The 26,925-nt window shown below is 45.8% G+C and overlaps 1 protein-coding gene across 3 annotated transcripts in view; it reads right to left on the bottom strand.

Annotated features, from left to right (window-relative positions):
- mcf2a (MCF.2 cell line derived transforming sequence a) overlaps positions 1 to 26,925 on the bottom strand; it is a 99,688-nt gene that overhangs the window by 32,084 nt on the left and 40,679 nt on the right. For all 3 annotated transcript variants that reach the window (XM_052021009.1, XM_052021010.1, XM_052021011.1), the window contains 10 exons: positions 26,580 to 26,699; positions 25,424 to 25,540; positions 22,378 to 22,527; positions 20,971 to 21,086; positions 18,031 to 18,145; positions 15,615 to 15,734; positions 15,211 to 15,402; positions 12,401 to 12,592; positions 8,677 to 8,839; positions 2,782 to 2,870 (listed from right to left, as the gene is read on the bottom strand). In XM_052021009.1, the coding sequence (XP_051876969.1) occupies positions 2,782 to 2,870; positions 8,677 to 8,839; positions 12,401 to 12,592; positions 15,211 to 15,402; positions 15,615 to 15,734; positions 18,031 to 18,145; positions 20,971 to 21,086; positions 22,378 to 22,527; positions 25,424 to 25,540; positions 26,580 to 26,699 (1,374 nt within the window). The remainder of the gene's footprint in view (positions 1 to 2,781; positions 2,871 to 8,676; positions 8,840 to 12,400; positions 12,593 to 15,210; positions 15,403 to 15,614; positions 15,735 to 18,030; positions 18,146 to 20,970; positions 21,087 to 22,377; positions 22,528 to 25,423; positions 25,541 to 26,579; positions 26,700 to 26,925) is intronic.

The raw sequence follows: 26,925 nt of genomic DNA, 5'->3' as shown, positions 1-26,925 counted from the left end.
CTCAAGTGCCTCATTTGACCCTAACTGCCTATACCTGACACGTGCCCCCTTCTTTTTCTTTACCAGGGCCTCAATATCTCTCAATAACCAAGGTTCCCTAAACCTGTTAGCCTTGCCTCTTATTCTAACAGGAACATATGGTCTCTGTACTCTCAATATTTCACTTTTGAAAGCCGCCCACTGACCAAGCTTCTCTTTGCCGGAGAAACAGCCTATCCCAATCCACGCCTGCCAGATCCCTCTGATGCCATCAAACCTGGCCTTACTCCAATATAGAATCTCAACCCGAGGACCAGTCCTATCCTCCATAATTATCTTGAAACTCATGGAATTATGATCACTAGATCCAAAGTGTTCCCCTGCACACTTCTGTCACCTGCCCTGTCTCATGCCCTAAGAGGAGATCCAGTATTGAGCTTCTTTCGGGTTGGGACCTCCACATATTGATTAAGGAAACTTTCCTGAACACATTTGACAAACTCGATCCCGTCCAATCCCTTTACAGTCTGGGAGTCCCAGTCAATATGTGGAAAGTTAAAATCACCTACTATCACAACCTTGTTTTTCTTGCAACTGTCGTCTGATCAAATGTCAGCCACTGAAGCCAAGTAAGAGTAAATGATCATCAGCACAAGGATTTACTTTGCCTTGCGTTGGGTCACAGTCAATAAAACCACAGTGATAAATAAGGCATCACTGAAGTGCAATGTGTAGATTGGAATGGAGTTTGGTATCAGTTACACATCCACATAATACCATCTCCGCTTGCAGTGACTCGGGCACACACGAGCAGTTAGGCTTGGAGATCCTTTATCAGGGAATAAATAATTTATTTGTAGGTTCCACTTTCTACAATCCACGTGAAGTCATTTCATTTTTGTTCAGCATTGTTTGTAAAGATGAGTTGTGCATAAAAGTTCTTGCAGAAGAGTGTTGAGTGATAATACAGGGAAGGGATTGCCTCTCCCAATGAAATAAAATCCACAACTCTGGGGTAAAATGTCCACCCAGCACCTGAAGGCACAGTTCTCACTCCACAGATCATTCAAGCTCCACAGCCCATTTTCCCATTCAGTTAGATTGTTTCTGTGACCCAGCTCCATCTACCTGCTCCTGTACCTTTGATTTTTGCTAAACAATGGTATACATTGCTGCATTCTGGGTTTTTTTTGTACCACCCCAACGTACATATGTACGGCATGGTCTGTCTGGATGGCACGCAAAACAAAAGCTTTTCACTGTATCTCAGTGCCTGTGACAATAATAAACTAAGACCAATTACAGCAGATTTAAAATAAACAATGACCCAGTGTTCAGGAGATGAAACTTCTTCTGTCAGCTTTCCTAACTCCATTCCTGCAAGGTTAGGTTCTAAATTTTGGTCAATGTCGCCCAGTCCTAAACTCCCTTTACTTATTTATTACAACACAGCAGCCATTCAACCCATCAGGCCCATTCTGGCTCCCATCAATCCCACTCCCCTTCTCGTTATTTCCCTGGAGCCCCACAACTTATTCCCTCTCACAAGCCCATCAACTCCCCTTTGATTGTTTTGCCATTTACCTGCACGAAGGGGCAATTTACAGTGGCCAATTAATCCGCCAGCACGTCTTTGGGATGTGGGAGGAAACGAGAGCACCCGGGGAAACCCACACAGTTACAGGATGATCATGCGAACCCCACACAATCAGCACTGGAGGGTAGGATTGAACCTGGGTTGCTGGAGGCTGTGAAATGGCAGTGTTAACTACTGCATCACTGTTCCCAACCAATGGAAATAGTTTTTCTCCATCCACAATTACCAGTTGCCCTGAGTATCTTGAAAACGTCAATGAAATCTGTTATTAATCATAATTTCAGGGAATAAAGGCTCAAGGACAGCTTCTACCACATTGTTATAAGACTATTGATTGGTTTCCTAGAACAATAAGATGGACTTTTGACCTCACAATCTACCTTGTTATTACCTTGCACCTTATTGTCTGCCTGCACTGCACTTTCTCTGTAGCTGTGACACTTTACTCTGCATTCTGTATTGTTTTCCCTTGTACTACCTCGATGCACTGTGTAATGAATTGATCTGTACGAACAGTGTGCAAGACAAGTTTTTCACTGTACCTCGGTACAAGTGACAATAATAAACCAATTCCAATTAATGGTTATTGATGGTTTTCTTTTGGATGGCTGTTGCTCCAGTTCCCTACCCCATCTGATTCCCTGACAGAATGCAGGAGGCATTGATTCAAGAAGGCAACATCCATCATCAAAGATCCCCACCATCCGGGCCGTGCCATCTTCTCGCAGCTCCCATCAGGCAGGAGGTACAGAAGCCTGAAGTCCCACACCACCAGGTTCAGGAACAGCTACTTCCCTTCAACCATTTGGTTCTTGAACCAACCGGCACAACCCTAATCACCACAGTTTAGCAACACTATGACCACTTTAATCGTTTTGCATTAAAATGGACTTTTTTTTGTTCTAGTTGTGTTCTTTCTTGTAAAAATTGTTTAATTTATGTTTATGTTTTTCTTGTGAATGCTGCTTATCTGATGCTCTGTGCCTGTGATGCTGCTGCAAGTAAGTTTGTCATTGCACCTGTGCACACATGGACTTATGCATTTGACAATAAACTCAACTTTGAATTTGACTTTGAAAAGAATATCTTCCCTCTGCTCTTGACTGTCTATAAGAGTCCATTGTAGCACCGTGTCAGGAATGTGATGTCAGGGAGCCCCAATATGTTGAGATAGTTACAACCGTTGTTCCAGCTTCACCAATTACCTTCTTTGTGCTCTGTGGCTTTCTGGAGCTCCTTTTTCCATACAGTGATATGTCAAATGGGAACCTCGAACCGGAACTGGAATCCACGCCTTGAAAATAAACAGATGCACTTGAAAAATTCCCGTGAAGTTTCCCCGCTCACCTTGCCATCCCCTCCTCCTTTCCCAAACCAACCACATTCCACTACCTATTTTACCACCAACAGATCTCCCCCAAGCACATCACCTTTAGGGCACCTTCCTAACTCCTTTCCCACTTTTAGAACATAGACCAGGCCCTTCGGCCCACCATGTCTGTGCTGGCCATGATGCCAAATTACACTAATCCCTTCTGCCTGCACATGATCCATATCCCTCCATTCTCTGTGAGGATGTGTCTATTCATATGTCTATCTAAAAGCCTCTTAAACACTTCTATCATATCTGCCTCCATCACCACCCCTGGCAGCACATTCCAGGCACCCACCGCTCTCTGTGTAAAAACTCGCCCCGCACATCTCCTTTAAACTTCCCCCCTCACCTTAAACCTCTGCCCTCTAGTATTCGACATTTCTACCCTGGGAACAAGATTCTGGCTGTCTACCTGCCTATGCCTCTCATAATTTTATAAACTTCTCATCTCTCAGCCTCCCCTCAGCCTCTTGACACTCCAGAGAAAGAACCCAAGTTTGTCCAACCCCTCCTTATAGCTCATACCCTCTAATCCAGGGGATATCCTGGTGAACCTCTTCTGCACCCTCTGCAAAGCCTCGACATACATCCCGTAATGGGGAGACCAGAACTGCGCACGATACTCCAAGTGCGGCCGAACCAAAGGTTTATACAGCTGCAACGTGACTTCCTGGCTCCATGCACCAACCAATGAAGACAAGCACTTTTCCTATCCTCCATTCTTCTTCCATCCCCTCCAACCCTCCTCCATTTCTACTGGCCTCCCTATCCCTTCCACCCTGCTACCAGCACTCCATGATGCTGGGTGTCTCTTCCAAAGTTCGAACCTACTTTCCTGTACCTACACCTTCCGCCATATATCCTCTAAGAACCAAAGACACATGATGTGTGACTGAGCCACCATGGAGTTTAATGGAAGCGTCAATCTATTTACCAGTGAACACCTTGCTCCTCATCTTACAGTGGATGCCATGAAACAGAAGCTAATTAACAGAACCAGCGGTAAATTCTGGGAGGTTAAGTGGTGGAGCAAAAGAATTTTGCAACAACAGTTCCGACTCAGTTTTAATTTGAAAGAATGAACTAGCCTACCACATAAATCAGACTGAAACAATAAACCAGAAATCAAATCCATTCCAGGAATATGAAAACAGAAAGAATGTCTCCCCTTATTAATTATGGATGTTGATTTAGGTAAATAATAGGTGGCGCTTTAAAACTCAAGCTATTTGAAGTCAGTTCATATTTCAAAGACGTTGTAAGTGAACACCACTGCTAACGTGCCCACAGAATGTGTGTGTGGTTCGGTCCACAGTTACATTTACTCACATTGCGTTTCTTCAGCTGGAGGAGTAGCTGGAAGAAAACAGAAGCTGCGATCGTTCCAAACATTTGATCCATGATTGTCATTCGGAGGGAGGCATTCAGACCCTCCAGTTCTCATGATCTTGTACACCTCTATCAGGTCACCCCTCAGTCTTCTACATTCCAGGGAATAAAGTCCTAGTCTACACAACCTCTCCTTGTATCTCAGGCCCCCAAGTCCAGGAAACATCCTGGTAAATCTTTTTTGCACTCTTTCTAGTTTAATAACGTCTTTCCTACAACAGGGTGACCAAAACTCGACACAATACTCGAAGTGTGGTCTCACCAATGTCTTACTTAACTGCATCATAACTTCCCAACTCCTATACTCAGGCCCTGACTGATGAAGGCCTGCATACCAAACGTCTTCTTCACCACCCTGTTTATCCGTGACGCTGCTTTCAGCAAACTATCCACTTACACTTCCAGGTCTCTCCGTTCCATAACACTCCCCAGGGCCCTACCATTCACTGTACTAGTCCTACCCTGGTTTGATCTCCCAAAAGTCCTCGGCCTCCTCCACTGCCAGGAGAATTCCAAGCGCAAACTGGAGGAACAGCACCTCATTTTCCGTCTTGGAACCTTGCAGCCTAACGGCATGAACATTGAATTCTCCCACTTTAAGTAATCCCCACCCCCCTTCCCCACAGCCCCCACCGTGCTTCTTCCCTTCTTCCCTTTCCTAGCCTCTTTTTTTCTACATTTTTTTTCCTTTCTCTCCTTCCCTTTGACCCATCCCCGGTGTATCTGCTCTCTCCTCCTCCCCGCACGTGCCTATCACTAACTCTTACCTGTATCTACCTATCACCACACTGTGCCCACCCTGCCTCCCCTCTTTTGTCCACTTTTCCCTCCTATATATCGGGCTTCCCCTTTTCCTATCTTCAGTCCTGAAGAAGGGTCCTGACCCGAAACGTTGACCTCCTGCTTTTCTCCATGGATGCTGCCTGGCCTGCTGAGTTCCTCCAGCATCATCGTGTTTTTCATCCCAAAATATAATATCTCACATTTATCTGGATTAGAAGCCATTTGCCAATCCTCAACTCACATACCCAGCTGATCAAGATCCCCCTGTAATTTTTCATAACCTTCTACACTATCTACAACACCATCTACTTTAGTATCAGCTGCAACCTTACTAACCATGCCTTGTACTTTCACATCCAAATTGTTTACATGAATTACAAACAACAAAGGTCCCAGCACCGACCCCTGTGGCCCACCACTAGACACAGGCCTCCAGTCCGAGAAACAACCCTCAACCATCACCCTCTGCTTCCTACCACTGAGACAATTATGAATCCAATCCGCTATCTCCCCCTGGATCCCATGTGATCTAACCTTATAGACTAGCCTGCCATGAGGGACCTTGTCAAATAGTGCTGGAGGAACTCAGCAGGTCGGGCAGCATCTATGGAGGGAGATAAACAGTTGACGTTTCGGGTCGAGACCCTTCATCAGGACTGGAAAGGAAGAGGGCAGAGGCCAGAATAAGAAGGTTGGGGGAGGGGGAGGAGCACACGCAGGCAGGGGATGGGTGAGTTCAGGTGAGGGGAAGGTAGGTGGGTGGGGGAGGGGAGATGTAATAAGCTATCATAGGTGATGGGTAGAAGGGGCAAAGGGCTGAAGAAGAGGGGATCTGGTAGGAGAGGGCAGTGGACCATGGAATAAAGGGGTGGGGAATATATGGGTAGGTCATGAGGGTGGGGGAAGGGAAAAGAGGGGTGAGGGGGCCACAGGAATGAGGGAAGATGGGGGTGGAGGGGGGTAGGGGGGATGAAAACAAAAGGTGGGGGGAAAGAAGAGGGGAGGGGTCACCAGAAGTCAGAGAAATCGATTTTGAGGCTGTCAGGTTGGAGACTCCCAATGCAGAATATGAGGTGTTGTTCCTCCAACCTGTGTCTGATTGTTGTTCCTCCAACCAGTCCTGATGAAGGCTCTCGACTGGAAACGTTGACTGTTTATTCCCCTCCATAAATGCTGCTTGACCTGCTGAGTTCTTCTGGCACTGTGTGTGTGTTGCTCCAGATCCCAGCATCTGCAGAATCTCTTCTATCTCTCCAGACGTTAGTAGATCCTGTCCCTCAGAATCTCCTCCAGCGATTTACCCACCACCACTGGCAGACTCACTGGCCTGTAGTTTCCTGGCTTGTTTTTGCCATCCTTTTTAAACAATGGCACCACATTAGCCACTCTCCAGTCCTCCGGACCCTCACCTGTCACCAGAGATGAAGCAAAAATCTCTGCAAAGGCCTCCAGAGTTTCTTCTCCAGCTTCCCACAGGATCCGAAAATGCACCAGGTGCATCTGGGGACTTATCCACCTTCGTGCACTTTAAGGCCCTCAATACCTCTTCCCTGCTAATTCATGTATGGTCCAAAGCATCACCACTCATTTCCCCCATTTCCTTAGCCTCATCATTTTCTCCATAGTAAAAACTGAAGAGAAATATTCATTAAAATTCTCTCCCATTTCCTTTGGTTCAACACACAGACGGCCATGCTGATTTTTAAAGGGACCTATTCTCTCCCTTGCCACTCTTTTACTTTTAATATACCTATTGACCTTCTTGGGATTTTGCCTCACCTTGCCTGCCAGATCCTTCTTGTATCTTCTTTTTGCCCTCCTAACTTCTCTCTTAAGTACACTCCTACATTTCTTGTAGTCATCAAGAGGTTCACTAGTTCCCATTTGCCTATGCTTCCATCTTTTTCTTAACCAGAATCCCAATCTCTCTCATCAACCAGGGTTCCCGAAACCCACCAGCCTTGGCCTTCACCCTAACAGGAACATGCAGGCCCTGAACTCCTGGCATCACACTTTTAAACACCTCTCACTTGGCAGACGGTCCTTTCCCTGCAAACAATCTCGCCCAATCAACCTCTGCAAGATCCCGCCTAATGGCTCCAGAATTTGCTCTGCCCCAGTTCGGGACCTTAATCCATGAACTGGTTGTATCCTTCCCCATAACAATTTAAAAACCAATAGAACCATGGTCGCTGACGGACACTCCTGCCACTTGCCCTGCTTCATTCCCCAGGACGAGGTCCAGTGTTGCACCCTCTCCAGTAGGTCCCTCTATACATTGATAAAGGAAATTTTCTTGGACACCTTTCACAAATTCCACTCTGTCCAAGCCTTTTACACTATGGTTGGCCCAGTCAATATTTGGGAGGTTAAAACCTCCCCCTAATACTACCCTATTATGTTTACAACTGGCTGCAAACTCTCTACGTACCTGCTCCTCCAATTCCCGCTGACTATTGGGGGGCCTATAATACAATCCCATCAGAGTGACCACCCCCTTTCTTGTTTCTAAGTGCTTACCATAAGGCCTCTCTGGATGATCCCCCAAGAGTATCCTCTCCAAGGACTGTTGTTATATCCTCTTTCATCAAGAAGGAACTCCCCTCCTCTCTAACCTGTATCTTTGTCACGCCTGTAGCATCTGTATCCTGGAATGTTGAGCTGCCAGTCCTGCCCTTGAAATAAATGCAGTTTAAACCAATGATCTTTCCTCTCCCTTTACTGTGCTCCTGTCTATCCTGACAACTAAATTTGCAGTATTATCCACTGATTTCTTATTAGCCTCTCTACTGCTCAGGGCCCCACCCAATTGCCACTCTAGTTTGCACAGAGTAGCACTCAGAAATCTCCCAGGCAGGATATTGGTCCCCTCCAGTTCAGGTCTCTCTTGTACCGGTCACCCCTACCCCAGAAGAGATCTCAATGATCCAAGAACTTGAATCCCTGCCCCCTGCACAAGCTTCTCAGCCACACATTCGCCTGAGGTATCTTTCCATTTCTACCCCCACTCACACATGGCACTGGGAGTAATCCAGAGATTACTACCATCGAGGTCCTGTTTCTTAGGTTGTCTCCTAACTTCCTATTTTCACTGCACATGATCTTATCCCTCTTTCTACCTATGTCATTGGTACCAACCTGCTGTCCTTAATAAAAAGGAATCCATCAAAAGGAACTTCATTAACTTACAAGCTCAACTTTTAAAAGACACTTGGACAGGTACATGGATAGGAAAGGTTTAGAAGAATATGGGCCAAATGCAGGCAAATGGGACTCGCTCAGGTCGGCAACTTGGACCATTTGGGCTGAAGAGTCAGTTTCATTGCTGTATAACTCCAAAAGTCTGTGACTCTGAAGTATTTAGGCCATCCTGAGGTGGTGAAGGATGCTATAGAAATGCAAATCTTTCGTTCCATCTTGATGGAACAAACTACATCAGTACTTTGTTACTGATGGAAGGCACAGGTGAATGCTTCTGCCCCATCCTTCAGTACGGATGACACCCTTTTGCCACAGTGCCACCCAACCACATTTCACCCAACCATGCCAGTACCTTGCTTTGGTGAAAACAAAGGGCTTTTCACCACATCAGGACGGGGAGCCACAGGCTGCACTGGTCGGATGTGTCTGACTGCCAGTTTCTTGAGGGATGACTGGCGCTGCTCAAACATTGTGTACACGTTGTCAAGCTTCTCATGAACCACCTGAATCTGGGCCTGTGAAATAACAGCAGACAGCATGAAGCGCTGATATCCTTGACCTTCTGATCCTGAATTTCTTAGAGAATCACTAGAAGTACAATCAAAAAAAAAGATTCACTAGGATGATACAAGGAATTAATGAGTTAAATTATATCAATGGGTTGTCAAATTTGCCATTAGACTGTCACCATGTCCTTCAAATTGACAATACTTGGTTTATAACTTGCTGGAGGGCAGGCACAGTAGTGTAGCAGTTAGCATAACGCTATTACAGAGCCAGCAACCCGGGTTCAATTCCCTCCGCTGTCTGTAAGGAGTTGTACGTTCTCCGTGTCTGCGTGGGTTTCCTCCGGGTGCTCCGGTTTCCTCCCACATTCCAAAGACATACGGGTGAGGAAGTTGTGGGCATGCTATGTTGGCGCCGGAAGCGTGGCGACACTTGCGGGCTGCCCCCAGAACACTCCACACAAAAAAAGGTGCATTTCATTGTGTGCTTCGATGTGCATGTGACCAATAAAGATAAAGATAGAACATAGAACACTACAGCACAGTACAGGCCCTTCGGTCCACAATGTTGTGCCAACATTTTATCCTGCTCTAAGATCTGTCTAACCCTTCCCTCCCACATAGCCCCCTATTTTTCTTATTATAAAGATAAGAAATTTCTTATTATAAAGATATCTCTCTATCCCTGTGCAACTGAGGCCACCGGGGATCCGGGGCTTTTTATTAGATTTTTTTATTAGTCACATGTACATTAAAACACACAGTGAAATGCATCTTTTGCATAGAGTGTTTTGGGGGCAGCCCGCTCGTGTTGCCACGCTTCCGGCGCCAACATAGCACGCCCACAACTTCCTAACCTGTACGTCTTTGGAATGTGGGAGGAAACTGGAGCACCCGGAGGAAACCCACGCAGTCACGGGGAGAACGTACAAACTCCTTAGAGACAGCGGCCGGAATTGAACTCGGAATTGACACTGTAATAGCGTTACGCTAACCACTACACTACCGTGAATTATAGGCAAATTCAGAACAGGAAGGGAAATAAAGAGAGGGAGAGGCGATTAACAGAGAGAGAGATAAAGGGACATAAGTGGAAAGGTAGAAAACGTATCAAATCTGACAATCTCTAGGAAGAGCAATTAGAAGAATCAGGAAGAACATTTAAGAATAAAACTGAATGGTGCAAATTCCTCCCTTCTGGTGACAATTAATGTGTAGATCCAACTAGTTCTCAAAAACATTGGAATATCTGGAATGGACAAATGGACTGCCACGGTTAAGATAATCACGAAAGGTTCAGATGATAACTTTCAGCACAGTACAGGTGCGTTGCACACACACCACACCGGCCCAATGCTCTGCTGCAGTTGAGAGACACCCGGTGAGACATGAAACTGACAAACACTCCAATCCGCCTGAGGCAACTTGACAAGAATAAATATTGTCACTCAGGGCCTGGGCGTCAGTGACAATCACCAACCCATCCCATCTTGTAGAACTGGAAGTTGCCTCTCAGTCTCTTCAGATAAAGGACAACTAAACTGGTGTAGGGTTTGGAGTTGCCTATAGGTTAGAACTGTCAGTCCTTTCCCCGGAGGAACGTATCAATGAACCCAAAGGCAAAATACTGCAGATGCGGAACTCTTGATCTCACAATCTACCTCGTTATGGCCTTGCACCTTATTGTCTGCCTGCACCGCACTTTCTCTGTAACTGTAACACTTTATTCTGCATTCTGTTATCGTTTTCCCTTGTACTACCTCAATGCACTGATGTGATGAAATGATCTGTGTGGATGGCATGCAGAACAAAGTTTTTCATTGACAATAATAAACAAATTTACCAAATCTGAAATAAAACAGAAAATGCTGGAAACACTCAGCAGGTCAGGCAGTATCTGTGGGGGGAGAAACAGAGGTAACATTTCATGTCAACGACCTTGGAAAAAGTTAATAATATAACAAGTTTCATGTTCAGAGAAGCAGGGAGGGATGTAGAGAACAAAAAGGAATTTCAGTGATAGGATGGAGACCAAATAGCAGAAGTGATGGTGGTGCTGACTGAGAGTGGATAGTGATGAATCATAAAACACGTCTGGGGCCAGTGTAAGTAGGAAGCAAATGAAGGAGCTGTGTGGGGCAAGAGAGTGGTGGGTGCCTGGAGCAGGCTGCCAGGGATAGTGGTGAAAGCAGATACAATGGTGGTGTTTAAGAAGCTGTTAGATCGACGGATGAACATGCAGGGAATGGATGGATATGGACCATGTGCAGGCAGAAGGGATTAGTGAAATATGGCATCGTGCTCAGCACAGACCGTGACCCATACAGCCTGTTCCTGTGTTGTACTGTTCTGTGGTCACAGTTGTTTTTTAAACACATTACAGCACAGTACAGCCCCTTCAAGCCCACAATGTTGTGCCGACATTTTATCCTGCTCTAAGATCTATCTGACCCTTCCCTCCAACACAGCCTCCCATTTCTCTATCATTCATGTGTCTATCTAAGAGTCTCTTAAATGTCCCTAACGTATCTGCCCCCACAACCATCACTGGTCACCACAGTCAGTGGTCAACACTCTCATCACACGTTTTCTGGAGGTGTTTGGTATCTGAACTGTCAGAGCCCAAGCACACCCTAGTGCTTAGAGTTCACTCATGCTCTGTAGCTGTGGTCAGTGTGACCAAAATTGCAACAGTCTGTACTTGCTGTAATTCAACAAACCCAGAAGTGGCAGGTTAAGAGGAAATGATTCTGTGTGTGTGTGATATTCCAAAATTACAGGCTACAGTATTAGAACAGCCACAGAACGTCTGTCAGTGTGAGCTGACGTGAGTAGTGCAACTGATGATTCATTCCCTTCAGCTGCCATAACTCAACTTTCAATATTTCAGATGCAAAGAAATAAAAGCAGAAAGTGCAGGAAATACTCAGGTCAGAGAGCATCCATGAAGAGAGAAACTCTCACGGTTTCAGAACACTGAACCTTTATCAGAAAATTGTTTCCACTTTTAGGAGGACGGAAGCCAGAGACCAGAACTAGAAGACGGTCACTAATAAACAGAGCTGGGAATTTTGGAGAAACATCCTACCCCTGAGAGTGACAGGACCTCAGTTCTGCAGGTCGAGGGAATTGCTGAGATCCATTGCAGGGGAAGCTGGATGAACATCAGGGAGGAAGTGGGGTCCAATGATACAGTTGTGGGAGGGGTTCAGGGTCAGCATTTGTACCAGCTTGGACCAGTCAGGCTGAATGGCCATGGCACACTGCAATTCCACAGTTCTTCTTCTCAGGACGTAAGGCTCTATCTAAAGTGTTTGCAGCCAATTATGAGAGAGAGAAGGAGAGAGGTGGGGGAGAGGGAGAGGGGGAGAGCGAGAGGTTGGAGAGGGAGAGGAAGAGGAGGAGGACAGACATTCGTAGTGGAATAACTAGGGTCAGGGTTTATAGGGGTGTTGCTGAGAAAGAGGGAACTGTAGGTGGAAAAGATTAGGAACAGTCCCACCATGAATTGGCCCATTTACTCCTGTTCGATATTGCTAGAACACAGTACTGATGGTGAGTGTTAAATACCTTAATGGGTGTTGTAAGAATGTCTCCAAACTCATTGAACAATTCTTCAGTGTCACACTGCAGGTAATTTCTAGAGTTTTCTAGAAACTTGTCAATTTCTTGCAGAGCTTGCTTTGCTCCTTGCTGTGACTGACACTTGTCCATGGGCTGAGAGGCAAGGAGATAAGCGCCTTCGTCACACCACTGCAGAACCTGTGGGAAGCAGCACAAATTACTGCACCTTCACACTCATTCATTCCTTCCTCCCACTGTTGGAATGCACCCAGCTGCTCAGGAGAAGCAGGACATTGGATGGACTCATGCACATTCTGTTCAGCCAGCTGTCTGGATGATAACATGAAATGGCCGTGAGCAAATCAGTGCCTAGTCTTACATTCTGCCCAATTTTCCCTTCATCGAACAGTGAGGAGTACTGAGTGAGAATTGGTGGGGGGGGGGAGGGGGGGGCGGCGATTTGTAATCAGTCAATTTATGCTTGTGCCCCCAAAGCCTTCTGACACAGTTTGCTTTCCTTGATAACCATGCCTCTGTAAACGTATCAAACCTGCTCTCAAATCTGCTCGAGGGAGACTCCTCTGTATCACTGCAGGACCATTCCACCAAATCCTTACCGCGATTTCTATCTTTCTGCTGGGGCTGTGATCAGAAATGGACATAGTGCTCAGTGGCACAACATCACAGAGTCACACAGCACAGAAACAGGCCCTTCGGCCCAACTCATCCATGCCAACCAAGATATCTATCCAAGCTAGTCCAATTTGCCTACATTTGATCCATATCCCTCTAAATCTTTCCTATCCACGTACCTGTCTAAATGCCTTTCAAACGTTATAATCGTACCCACCTCTACCACTTCCTCTGGCAGCTCGTTCCATATACACATCACCCTCTGTGTGAAAAACTTGCTCCTCAGGTCCCCTTTAAATCTTCCCCTCTCACAACTCCATGTACTCTAGTTTTGGACTCCGCTCCTCTGGGAAAAAGGCTGTGACCATCCACCTTATCTACGCCCCTCCTGATTTTATATACTTCTATAATGTCACGCCTCAGCCTCCTATGCTCCAAGGAAAAGAGTCCCAGCCTGTCCAGCCTCTTCTAATAACTCAAGCCCTCCAGTCCCAGTAACATTCTCATGAGTCTTTCCTGCACCCTTTCCAACTTAATGATGTCCGTCCTGTAGCTGGGCGACCAGATCTACACACCGTCAGTACTCCAAGTGCGGTCTCACCATCATCTTGTACAGCCGCAACATGACATCCCAACTTTTGTACTCAGTGCCCTGACCGATGAAGGCCAGTGTACTATACACCTTCTTCACCAGTCTGTCTACTTATGTCACCACCTTCAGGGAGCTATTTACTTATACCCCTAGTTCTCTCTGTTCTACAACATTCCCCAGGCCCTCGCCATTTACTGTGCAAGTCCTGCCCTGCTTAACGTACGAAAATGCAACACCTCATACCTGCCCAGGATTTACAGTAAAACTCTGACAATCCAACACCCTTGGAACTTTGGTGGTTACACTGGCAGATTTTCCAGATTATTGGATGTTATTAAAAAAAAATAATATTCCAACACATCTTTACTTCACTTTTTTTGGATGTTATGCAGTAGTCCCATACATTACCCAGCTAGCCCAGTGAATTTCAAGGGAGCATGGATCTCCTATGTTTTACAACTCAAAAACTTACCAATGATTTTACTGTAAACTTTGGCAATGCCAGTTCATGACAAAAACTGGTAAAATATTTTTCAAAGTAAGTTATCACAGACATTGCTTTGGTGATCATGCAGGGGTGAAAATGCCCAGGATTCCTTACCAGTGTGGTCCTTGTGGACACAGCTCAGCACATCATGGAAACCAGCCTCCCCTCCATGGACTCTGTCGACACTTCTCGCTGACTTGGTAAAGCAGCCAGGATAATCAAAGGCCCCACCCACCCTGAACATTCTCTCTTCTCTCCCATTCCATTGGGCAGAAGATGCAAAAGCCTGAAAGCACGCACCACCAGGCTCGAGGACAGCTTCTATCCCACTGCTATAAGACTATTGAACAGTTCCCTTGTATGATGAGATGGACTCTTGACCTCACAATCTACCTCATTATGGCCTTGCACCTTATCGTCTACCTGCACTGCACTTTCTCTGTAACTGTAACACTTTATTCTGCATTCTATCATTGCTTTTCCCTTGTACTACCTCAATTTCTCACCAGCGCATTGTACCAACCTACAGCGACTTACTTCCACCCCTGTGAACATGACCTTCTGTCTAATGTGGAATTGGAGGTGGCATGTTCTAGAACAATTTCCCATTCACTTAGCGATTTCCTTGCAATCTGTTCCTCAAACGCTAAGCAAAAAGCAAAAGCGCACATTTGCTTGAAATCTTAAAGAAAAACAGAAAATGCATGAATTACTCAGCAGGTCAGGCGGCATCTGTGGAGGGAGAAACAGAGTCAACGTATCAGGCGAATGACCTTTTATCAGACTTGGAAGAAGTTAACAATACAAGTTTTAAGTCACAGAGAAGGAGGGAGGGGCAGAGTGAACAAACAGGAAGGTCAGTGAGAGGGTGAACTGACTGACTCAAGCAATAGTGGTGCTGATGGAAGGTCACCCTGCTGAAACGTTCATGTCGTTTCTCTTTCCACAGATGCTTAGTATTTCCAGTATTTTGGTTCGACTCCAAGCACTGCAGGGAAAGTATTGTACAGCATCTGACAAAATCTGCACAGTCAAGGTATTCTAATCTTGGTGCTAGTAAATTTTGAGAAGCTGTAACCAAAGCGAAGCTCAGTGTTAGCTTACCTGCTGCAGCTTGATGTGTAATTCCAATGATTTGTTCAGCGTGATGCATTTGTTTCTCATGTTATCAACCAAGTCCTTACAGTGGTGGCGGAGTTCACTGCACTTCTCACAGATTAAATCCTCTGCGTAGTGGTGGTCAGATATCAACCGATCACCCTGCAAGACCAGAGCCTGGGCATTTCCAATTAATTCCTGTGAAGGACACATGATTCAATTTGAGTGTGGTTCAGGATACCTCGGGTCTTTGATTCCACTGAATGTACAGCACTGGATTTAGCCTCTATGTTATCAGCTCTTTGAAAGCTAATCGATTTGTCCCACTTGCCTGCCCTCATCAACCTCTGCAAATTAATTGCTGCTGAATGTCAGTGTGATTCTATTCAATAGAAGCTTGTATACGTTACCTGAGATCGCTCATCCAAGTTAGTTAATTCACGAAGAGCTTGTTCCGACTGAGCAACACTGGTCCCTGTCTCAGGGATGTCTCCCTCCTCAGATGACAAATAATCCAGGGCCATCTTTAGCTGCAGAACCAAATTAAATTGAATATATTCACAAAACGTGTGACTGGGGAAACCATTCCAAAGAGAACTCAAGAATTCTTCTCCATTTCTACTTGACCTCAAACATTCCCCCACAAGTGTCAGATGAAGCTACCATCAGTGTTGATTTAAAGACAGGACACTTTACAGCAATATGAGGAGGATTACAAAAAGAGCAGTCAGGAAAATACCAGCTGACCCATTCTGCCTCAGAGCACAATGCTCACCATCTACCCCTTCCCCTGAGATGTGACCCTCCAACAGGAGGGTAAAATCTCCAGAGAAATTAAAGGAAACCTACTCTGGAAAAGAATGAAATGTGGACAGGGAAATGTTGCAGGAGGTACAAAAGTAAAGCAGCCTACTGGGTATTTTACAGGAAGCTAATGTCACAATTACTACTTGTGCACTCTCTCCACAAGACATGTTCTGTATCAAGAGCCCACCTCCCGGCTTCTGTAGAGTTGTCAGGGCCACAGGTGAAATAATATGGCTGAGCTGTAAGGTCTTAATTCATTCCCATTTATTAAAACTCACAAATAAGTTGGGAACATCACTTATTCCAACTCATACAATCTGTCCTTATCTTTATTTGATGATATTATCAATTTTTCTATAAACTTATTTATTTAGATTCATAGAGTCATAGAGCATAGAAACAGGCCCTTTGGCCCAACTGGTCTATGCCAACCAAGATGCCCATCCAAGCTAGTCCCATTTGCCGGCATTTGGCCCATAGCCTTCCAAACCTTTCCTATTCAGGTACCTGTCCAGTTGTCTTTTAAATGTTGTTGTTGTACCCACCTCAACCACTTCCTCTGGCAGTTCATTCCACATAGATCCCAACATTGGTGTAAAAAAGTTGCCGCTCAAGTTCCTCTTAAAGCTTTCCCCTCTCACCTTAAACCTATGCCCTCTAGTTCTTGATACCCCAACCCTGGGAAAAAGACTGAGTGCATTCACCCTATCTATACTCCTCACGATTTCATACACCTCTATAATGTCACCTCCAGTTTCTTACACTCCAAGCAATGAAGTCCCAGCCTGTCCACCCTCTCCCTATAACTCAGTCCCTCAAGTCCTGGCAACATCCTTGTAAATCTTTTCTGCACTCTTTCCAGTTTAATAACATCTTTCCTACAGCAGGGTGACCAAAACCAAACATAACACTCCATGTGTGGCCTCACCAGACCTGTCTGCATCTGGTCTTTTGTCTCACACCTCACTCCTCTCCCCAGCTCTGCTTTGAAAACTGATTCAAGGACAGCTTCTATCCCACTGTTATAAGACTATTGAATGGTTCCCTAGAACGATAAGATGCACTCTTGACCTTGCGATCTACCTTGTTATGGCCTTGCACCTCATTGTCTGCCTGCACTGCACTTTCTCTGTAACTGTAACACTTTACTCTGCATTCTGTATTGTTTTCCCTTGTACTACCTCAGTGCACTGTGTAATGAATTGATCTGTATGAACAGTATGCAAGACAAGTTTTTCACTGTACCTCGGTACAAGTGACAATAATAAACCAATACCAATACCAACGAATGAGGGAACTAGCTTGTCCACCCCACCTCTCCCAGACCAAACTCCCCCCCCCCCCCCACCCATTCCCACCAGCTGCTCCGCTGGATCTTTCTCCATTACAGCCCTAGGTTTGTGAGCAGCACTTTATCTGCGCAAGACTCACTTGAAACTACCAAGAAAAATCAATGCCTGACAAATCCAGCTTTATCCCACCTCTCCCCACCGGCCTGAAGCGGAATTCCTGACCAAGAGTGTCAGAAATCCCTGAGTTCCTGATATAACTGGAAAGAAATAAAAGAATTTGCATTTCTGTAGCACCTTTCACAGCTTCAGTGCTTCCCGCTCAATGAAATAGTTTGGTTTTCAACAAATAATCACTGGTGTGATGTTGCACCAGATCCGCAAAAGGCAACAAAATAATGGCTGATTCATCAGATTTTTTAAAGGGCTTGGTTGAGGGATAAATCTACCCAGGAGGCTGGGGAAAACTCCCTAGCTCTGCTGTAAAACAATGTCCTGGAATCTCTCTCTCTCACACCTGAGAGGGAAGACATAGACTTGACTCAATGCCTTGTCTGAAAGGCAGCTCCTCTGGTAATGCAGCACACCCTCTGTACTGCACCAGATTTTGTGCTGGGGTCCCCAGTGAGTGGTTAGATTCATCAAACTTCTGACTTAAAGATGATGGGTGCTTTGGGGGAATTCATATCTTGATTATATCATTCAAAGATTGAAGGGACCAGGTGATTACCTCTTGGAAAGCTTGTTCAAATCTCCAGAGCTGCAGGCATTGTTCAAGCTTAAGCAGATGCTTTTCCCAAAATCCATCAAAGGCAGTCTCCATGTCATGTAGCTGGGCTAGGAGTCTGTCAGACAGAGCAGTGTGAAAGGGCGATGAACCATTTAAACCATGTCAACCAATCTTCAGTCATGTTAATGATGAATTTTTCAAGAACATTAATAGGTCTTTGCCAGTGTTAGTTGTCCACACAAAGACCTGGCATCTCCCTAATATCTGTAATATATTCTTCTATCTCCATCTCCCTAAACAACTACAAACTGCCCAAAACCAGAGCCCTACATAACAATCCCACATAGTAGGTTCATGGCTTCTGAAAGTCTGCCTGAAGCACAAATGTGTTGATCTAAACAGCGGAGAATCATGGTGAGGTGGAGTCAGCTGTGTGCCTTGGATCAAGGCATGTTACACACTCCAGTTCTAATATAAAGGTGAACTGCTTGGTTTACCGTGCTCCCTACAATGTGGTAACAACAGTTTCATTCATCCCAAAACCAGCAGTTTTATAACTACAACCAACACTGCGCATTGCCCTAAAGCTAATAGCTGCTGGAAACTGACAACCCTTTCATCCGAATGGCAAACAGCACAAGGCACAGCTAGTGGAACTGTGTCTCACAACCCCAGACACCCGGGTTGAATCCTGTCCTCCGGCGCTGTCGGTGTGAAGTTTGCACGTTCTCCCTGTGACTGTGTGGGTTTCCCCCGGGTGCTCCGGTTTCCTCCCACATCCCAGCCCAAGAAGTTGGCAGGTTAATTAGCCGCTGTAAATTGTCCCTAGTGACTAGGTGAGTGGTAGAAGCTGATGGTAATATCATGGGATCGGTGTCAGCACGGACTCGGTGAGCTGAAGGACCTGCTTCCTTGCCTTATGACTCTACAACTCCAGCACATCTATTGGCACAAACAACTTCTAGAACTTACCCAACCAAAATCCGGCTCCCATAACCAGCACAATCACAACCATCATAATCTCCGGAACCACCACAACCAATCCCGTAACCAAGCAACAGTACCCCCGATTACGGCCACAAGTTCAATAACCAACACTCCTGTGACCCTGCCAATAGGGCCTCCAATGCACCTTCCTCTATCCCAACCAAAGGTTCTCCCCCACCATTCTCAGCAGAAACCAACAATATCTGTCTCATTTTCAGCATCTCTACTCTCTCTCCCACCCAGGACTAGACTTGGACTCTCCTCGTCCTCACCTTCCAATCCACCAACCCCAACATTCAAGGCATCACCCTCCATCTTCTGCAACATCTTTGATCGCACCACCAGACACATCCTCCTTTCCTTATCCCTTTCAGTATTCCACAGGGCCCGTTCCCTCTGAGGCAATGGTTCACTCATCCATCGCCACCAGTGCAGCTTCCCCTTCCCTCATCACCTTCCCACGCAGCACAGGAGACCCAATGCCTGCTGTTTTACCTCCTCCCTCCTCACATCCAGAGTGCCACATACGCTCCCCACCTGAAGCAGTGAATTACGAGTGCACTGCATTCACTGATCACAATGTGGCCTCCTCTGCTTTGGAGGACCCAACCGTAGATTGGGTGGCCACTTTGTGGAGCACCCCTGCTCACAATGACCCCAGACTTCAGCTCATCTGTTACTCTAAATCTCCATCTCTCACATCTGCCACTGACCTCCAATGAAACACAATATAACTCCAGAGAACAACACCTCATTTTCCAACTGGACATGTCGCAGCCTTCCAGACTCAACACAGATTTTAGGTAACAACTGCATTTACTCTTTCACTGGGCCAGCCTCTTTCTTGCCCTGTTATCACTCTCTCATATTCCACCAGCATCTCCATCAATAACATTCTGTCAGAGACTTTCACTTTTGTTCTCTCCTCTGCGTTTTCCTGCATTATTTGCACATCCCAATCTTCCTGATTTTTCAGGAAAGATTCCTGCCTTTGCTTTTCACACCAGCAGCCCTGTTCCCATTAATTACACAACAACCCCAAATCCCAGGCTGACAATAAACAGAATGTCCAAAATCACCACAACATGCATTTATTTAGCAATAACCAAGCCAAAAGCAAAATACCACAGGTGCTGGAAATCAGAAATGAATCAGAAAATGTTGAAAATGCTGAGCAGGTCAGACAGCATCTGTATAGAGAGAAACGGGATTAGCATTTCACCTCGATAGCCTTCCATCAAAATTAATGAATCTCAATCTGGGGTTACCAGAGTGTGTATTTCTTTGTCTTTGCTTCTTGCATGCAGGACCAATTAAATACCGGCCTCATCAGAATTCAACTGGACTGCAAAATAGCCGGGAGAGAGTGTGACAGAAATATGAAGGGTGAAAGGGTGATCTGATGGAGCTTTATGGACTTTTAAATTTCTGCCAGTGGAGATGAGGACATATCATGATCAGAGGCAGCTCTCTCACAAGTAAATTTTAGAAACATTTCTTCATAAATTGCATCAATTATTTTCAAATCTAAGATTTTTACTAGTCCAGAAATCCAAGGTACGAAGGGAACCAAGAAAGGCAGAAGAATTTAGAAACAGATCGGCTATGATTTCATTGACAGTGGAACAGGTTTAATGGGTTGAATGGCCTCCTATTCCTCTAATCCATTACAGATCCCGAAAACCCCGTGTGTGTGTGTGTGTGTGTGTGTGTGTGTGTGTGTGTGTGTGTGTGTGTGTGAGAGAGAGAGAGAGTGTGTGAGTGTGTGTGTGTGTGAGAGTGTGTGTGTGAGTGTGTGTGTGTGTGTGTGAGAGTGTCTATGTGTGTGTGAGAGTGTGTGTGTGAGTGTGTGTGTGTTTTTAAGTAGATTATTAAGGAGAAAGCGAATTTAAACCAAATGCTCTTTTGACATCCCGCGCACAGTGGAATCAAACTGCATGTTCACAGGCCCACCTCTTCACTGTCGCTCGATCTCCATCCTTCTCCGCACTTGACTGAGCATTGCTAACAGGTTCCATGAGGTTGGTCAGCAGCAGCTCCCCCTCTTTGATCACCCTTTGTACATCATTCTGTGCACAGCAAGAAACAGTAGCTGAACAAATTAGTCAAAAGGTTTCCAACCCTCACCAGAAACCCTCAGCGCCTAGGCATCTTAAAGAAAGTCCACACATTTGTATAGCACCTCTTATCATCTCCTTCCCCAAGCACTTTATGGTTATATGATGTTAATGCACTGAAGAAGGACTGTTGATTGTTGTTGGAATGTAGGAGGTGAGTTGACCAGATCCATCAACTTTTGTGTGAAATTAGTTGAGGATGTTTTAGTTTCACCCAAGAGGGCAGGCAGACCTTGACTGAATGAGTGACCTGATAGTGACACCTGCATCTGTACAGAGTTACCTCAAATCCTATAAATACAGAGCGGTTCACTCAGTGTGGTCAGATGGGTAAGTTACAGAGGGTGACATTTTGTTGGGCTGCCCGTACTTCCCTGCCACAACACTGGTAAAATGGTTCTTTTTTTCCCCAACACTATCTGGTCCATTTTTGTCTGATTCCTTGGTCCTTTCTGCAGCAGAGTAACACAAGGATCAGAGTCTATCAGGGCAGGAGGAATTGGTCAATTAGTCTCTCTATATCACCCCTTCCCAACTTCAGCAGAATTTTCACTTTTAAACATTTATCCAATTCCCTTTTTGTTGAATCTGCTGTTTGAGGCACTGCATTTGGATCATAACTACTCCCTGTACTGAAACAAAGTCCTTCTCTCTCACCCAGCACTTTGGTAATCATTGTAAATCAGCACCTTCTGGTCCATGACTCCTTGCCAATGGAATCTTTTCTTTATTTACATTTCATGATTGTGAGCCTCGATCCAACTTCCTGTCTTCTAACGTTCTCTACTCTGAGGGGAGCATCGCCAGATCGCCAGAACCTTGTCACATCACAAGTCCCTACGGAGACATGAGAGGCTACAGATGCTGGAAATCTGGAACAACAGACATCCGGAGTGGGTCAGGCAGCATCTATGGAGGGAAATGGACAGTCAACATTTTGGGTCGGGACTCTTAACATCAACTGTCCATTTCCCTCCGTAGATGCTGCCTGACCTGCTGAGTTCCTCCTTTGTGTGTTACTAAAGTCCCCATCCCTGGGACCACTCCACTACACCTCCTCTCACCTAAATTTTGTACTTCACATTGAGTCAACAGCTAAGGACCAGTCTGGCCTCACACCCCATGAGTGCCTTGCACCAAATATCTTTCCATTGCTTTTCCCCTCAGTCCCTTTACCAGTTCCTCCTTTATCCATCGGTTGACCACACAGGGTTGCATGGCCTGGATGACTAAGTGAGCTTACCTTGAGCTGGCAGTATTTTTCAGTTCGGGTGGACAGCAGGTCCTCCACTGAGTGCAGATCATTGGGCAGTTCTGCCTCGGCCAGATCGGTGCCAAACGCTTGCAACATCTGGGCAATGTCCTTGACCATCACAGCAAAGCTCTCGATAGCCTGAACACAAGAACAGCTGGGCGTGAACAATGACAAAGCAGTGAGGTGAGAGTTCATGTGGAAATTTAAATCCCTGCTTTCGCAGTGAGACCATGCCTCATTCACAACAACCAACAGCCTCATTCCAACTTCGCTCAGGCACGATCCAGTGGATAGGCCAATGTGTTCCAAAAGCCGTCCATGCCCCAAAAACACTTTACTCCAGACCCATATCCATTAAGGAGACAATTTCATGGATAGAGAAAACAGCATCAGCCCTTATCAAACCTCTGGGCTTGACAAACTTCAAACAGGACAAAACAGGAAGTAACAGGAACATAAACACAGAGAGAACTGGCCTCAGTGGATGCTGGATGTGACCCAGGGGTTGAAAAAAACATTGAAGAAAATCAAAGCTTCAAAAATCCTCATCATTAAAGGGGAATTCTACTGAACAACTGGGCCAGCTTGGTTATGAGGAAATTAAAATACTGGAAGATTGCTGTCTTGTTATAAATCAGCATGTACCAACATTCCATGATTAATTAAGCGCCATATTTCCGTTTTCTATGAAGCTCATGTTAAATACTAGGACAAAATATGTGGGTCAGATAGACAGTTTTTGCTGAGGTCAAATAATAACAGAATGCTCCAAAAGATTTATAAATATATAGTCACCATGCTTCAGTAAAAGGAAAGGAATGAGCTAAAGATAATTTGCATTATCTTTCCAGAAAGCTTGATCCAAGAAAACGTAGCATCACACTAAGAAATAGCAGTCCCACTGCAGTTCCATCAGCTGGGCTAACACATGCACTTGTGTAGAATGGTCATACCTAACTTTAAAGAAATAGGAACTGGTATAGGTCACGTGGTTTCTGAAGCCTATAAAGACGATGGCTGATCCACTTGACCTTCCCTGCTGATCCCTATAATCCTCAACTCCTCCCTTGTCCAAAAATCTGTCCAGTGGGACCTGAAAATTATTTTTGAACTAACAATTCTGGGAATATTTAGAGATTAAGCAATTGAAGTGATTTTTATCCTCAGTTGACTAATTTAATTCAAACTGATGACATGGTCCTGGACTCCACGGTTCCCTGATGAGGAGCTTGAAACTGAAATCATGCAAGAGTCGGTCCTGTTTGTCTTTTTAACTGGTTAATTTTAGATCATTTAGAAAACCACACATTGGAAACATGGAGAGAGAGGATTGGGTCATAAACGTGCCAGGTACTAATCTCTCAAAACCATCCAGAACTTCAAGCTTTCTCAATTACTTCACTCAAAAATGCAAAAACAAAAGAAGTTTCAAAGTCCTGAGTTTCACGATGGCTAGAGTTGCTCAATCATTGAGCTTCTTGAGCCAAGTGCCATTAACAGAGAAGCACAAGCCGCCTGATAAACCATGGACCAGCCAAGCAAACCTCATGGAGACAGGCTTCAACAAAACTCAGCACAACCCCACATATCCAAATAGTGAGAGACTGGAGAACACAATGAGGTACACAGGGATCTGGGTCATGTTTTGTAAAGGCTACTATGTAGGTACAGCAAGGAATTAGAAAAGCTAGCAGAATGTTACCAGCTATTGCAAGGGGAATTAAATACACAAGTAGGAAGGTTATGCTTATGAGACAGCATCTTACGTACAGTGTGCAATATTGGTCTCCCATGTAAGGAAGGTTGGTAATGCATTGGAAACAGTTCACAGAAAGTTCATTGGACAAATGTGTAGAATGAGCATGCAAAGGGGCTTTGCCAGGATATTGCCTGGATTGGAGGACTTTAGTTATAAAGAGAGATTGGGCTTGTTTTCCCTGGAGGCTATGGGGGGACCTGGTAAAGGAAATATAAAATTATGAGAGGCTTAGGTAGGGTATATGGAACTTTTATTTCACATGGTAGGGATGTCAAAAACAAGTGGGCATAGGTTTAAGGTGAAAGGGAGGAGATTTAAAGGGGATCTGAGGGTAAGGTTTCTCACACAGAGAGTGGTTGAGATGTGGAACTCACTGCCAGGGGAAGTGGTGAAGTCGAATTTAATGTTTAAGAGGCACTTAGACAGGTACCTGATTCGGCAAGGCATAGAAGGATATGGTCCTGATGCAGGCAAATGGATTGAGTGTGAATGGGCAAAAGGGTCAGCATGGATGTGGTGGACTGAAGGGCCTGTTCCTGTGCTGTACTGATCAATGAGGCTAGACTTGTATCAGAAGGGTGAGAGGGGACTTGCCTGAAACACAATATCCTGCAGGATCGCGACAGGGTGGATATGGAGAGGATGTTTTCTCTTGTGGGAGAGTCAAGAACAAGGCATCACTGTCTAAAAATAAATGGTTACTCAGAGGGGCTAGGGTCTTTGGGACTCCCTTCCTCAATGGATGGAGGAAGCAACGGCTTTGAATAATTGTAAGGCTGAGGTATGTAGATTCTTGACAAGCAAAGAGGTGAAAGGTTACTGTGGGTGAGCGGGAATACAGACTCATGGTTACAGCCTGGACCTTATCAACGAGTGGGGTGTGTCAGGGGGTCTGAGTGATCTCCTTGCTCTGAATCTGTACATATCCGTATGTTCACCTTTCCTGCCAACATGTTCTTTTGACCTCTCTATCCGACTTCCCAATTAATTTATCCGAGCTATTCACCACCGCTCCCTCTGGGAGTGAGTTCCATGTTCCTCCTAGACTCTGAATAAAGAAGCTTCTTGAGAATTCCCCATTGGATTTATAGTCAACCCTCTGATATTGTTGTCCCCTAGTCTTGGTCTCCCCACAGATGGAAGCCTCTCCTTTGTACCCACCCTAACAGATGTTGAATTATGGTGGTGTTATGGCATTGTGTTAACACAGCAGCTGAGATAACCATGTACCATATGGACAGACAATCCATGTCACACACGTAGAACAAACTGTACCGTGCGAAACAGGATCCACTCGTCATGGCAGTAGTCAAGGGTGCCGCCAAATTCGTGCGTCAGGTGGGTCTCATCGATGTACTTCAGCAGCTCTGTGACCGAATTCAGCATAACGACCTGTGGGAACATCAAGACCAACACCAGCAGTGGACCTCACGTCCCCTACGCCCCAGGCAAGAGCCCTTGCCTTTTCTACAGCACTTCTCACAACATATTATGTCCCAAAGCACCTCAGAACCTTGGAAGAGTAGTCAATGTAGGAAGTGCAGTCAATTTGTGCACAGCAAGCTCCCACAATTTGTCCTAATAATGTGTTCACTGTGATGTTATTGAGGAGTACAAGGCGGAGAGAAGTGTCCTGCCCTTCCCCAAGTACTGGATGTGGGCGTGGAAAACATCGTCCCCAAAAAACATCTGCCTGGGCTTCATGCTCTGTCGGAAAGACATCACCTCTGACGGTGTGGTGGTCGACATAAGTGGGCTTTGACCCACAACCGTCAGGCTCAGACACATGACCATCCATCATTGGGCTGGGGCTGACAGTAGTGGGCCGATATCTGTCGGTTGTGTGACTCACCACGAGCACATCACCACACCACAACTGCACCCCAGAAGGTGTTACCGGGCAGGAGAATGAGACTGGGCCAAAGGCACCAGCTGATGAAAGGGAAAAGCTGTGTTTCAAAGCAGTGAATCACCCTCCAGAACACACTGCTTGAAGGTGGGGTGGTGCAGATCCCACCGTGGCCTTCAAAAGGGAATTGGAAGTTCAGGGAAGACTGCAGTACCACAGGGAAAGAGCAGGGGGAGCGGCACGGATGGGACGGCTCTACAAGGGGTTAGCACAGGCACAATGGGCCAGATGGCCACCTTTGATGAATCGCATTGGTGTTGCAGTCTTGCTTTAACAAAGGCTGCATCTGAAAAGCACCTCCCTGCCTGTGAAAGACCTTGGGACATTGTCAGGCCATGGAGCAGGTCAGAGACGGAAAGTAGGAGAGACAATAAAAAGTGAGGAGGAGGGAGGAGGAGGGAGGTCAAGAGAGATGGAGAAACGTGGAGAGGAGGGAGACAGGGAGAGGAGGTGAAATGCATGGGAGGGGGGACAGGGAGGGGTGAAAGGCGACGCTGTGGATGGAAGGAAACGGCTCCTTACTGGCAGTTTCAGGATAAATTCATCCTGGCTGAACCGGAAGCTGATGTCGGAGATGGCCCGCTGGAGGAAGCCCGAAGGTCGCAGGACCAGGACCAGCTGCAGGTTCCCCGCACACGAGACCTTGGGGAGAGAAAACACATCAACACCAGGGAGAGAAGCCACAGAGAATGGTGGACTCAGCCCAATACATCCCGGGCACAGCTCTCCCCACCATCGGAAGTATCTACAGGAGGCGCTGCCTCAAGGAGGCAACATCCATCATCAAAGATCCCCACCATCCAGGCTATGCCATCTTCTCACAGCTACCATCGGGCAGGAGGTACAGAAGCCTGAAGTCCCACACCAC

Source organism: Pristis pectinata, chromosome 8 (assembly GCF_009764475.1).
Source record: "Pristis pectinata isolate sPriPec2 chromosome 8, sPriPec2.1.pri, whole genome shotgun sequence".
NCBI lineage: Eukaryota > Metazoa > Chordata > Chondrichthyes > Rhinopristiformes > Pristidae > Pristis > Pristis pectinata.
Note: the sequence above shows the minus strand (reverse complement) of the source record. Positions and strands in the feature narration are given on the sequence as shown.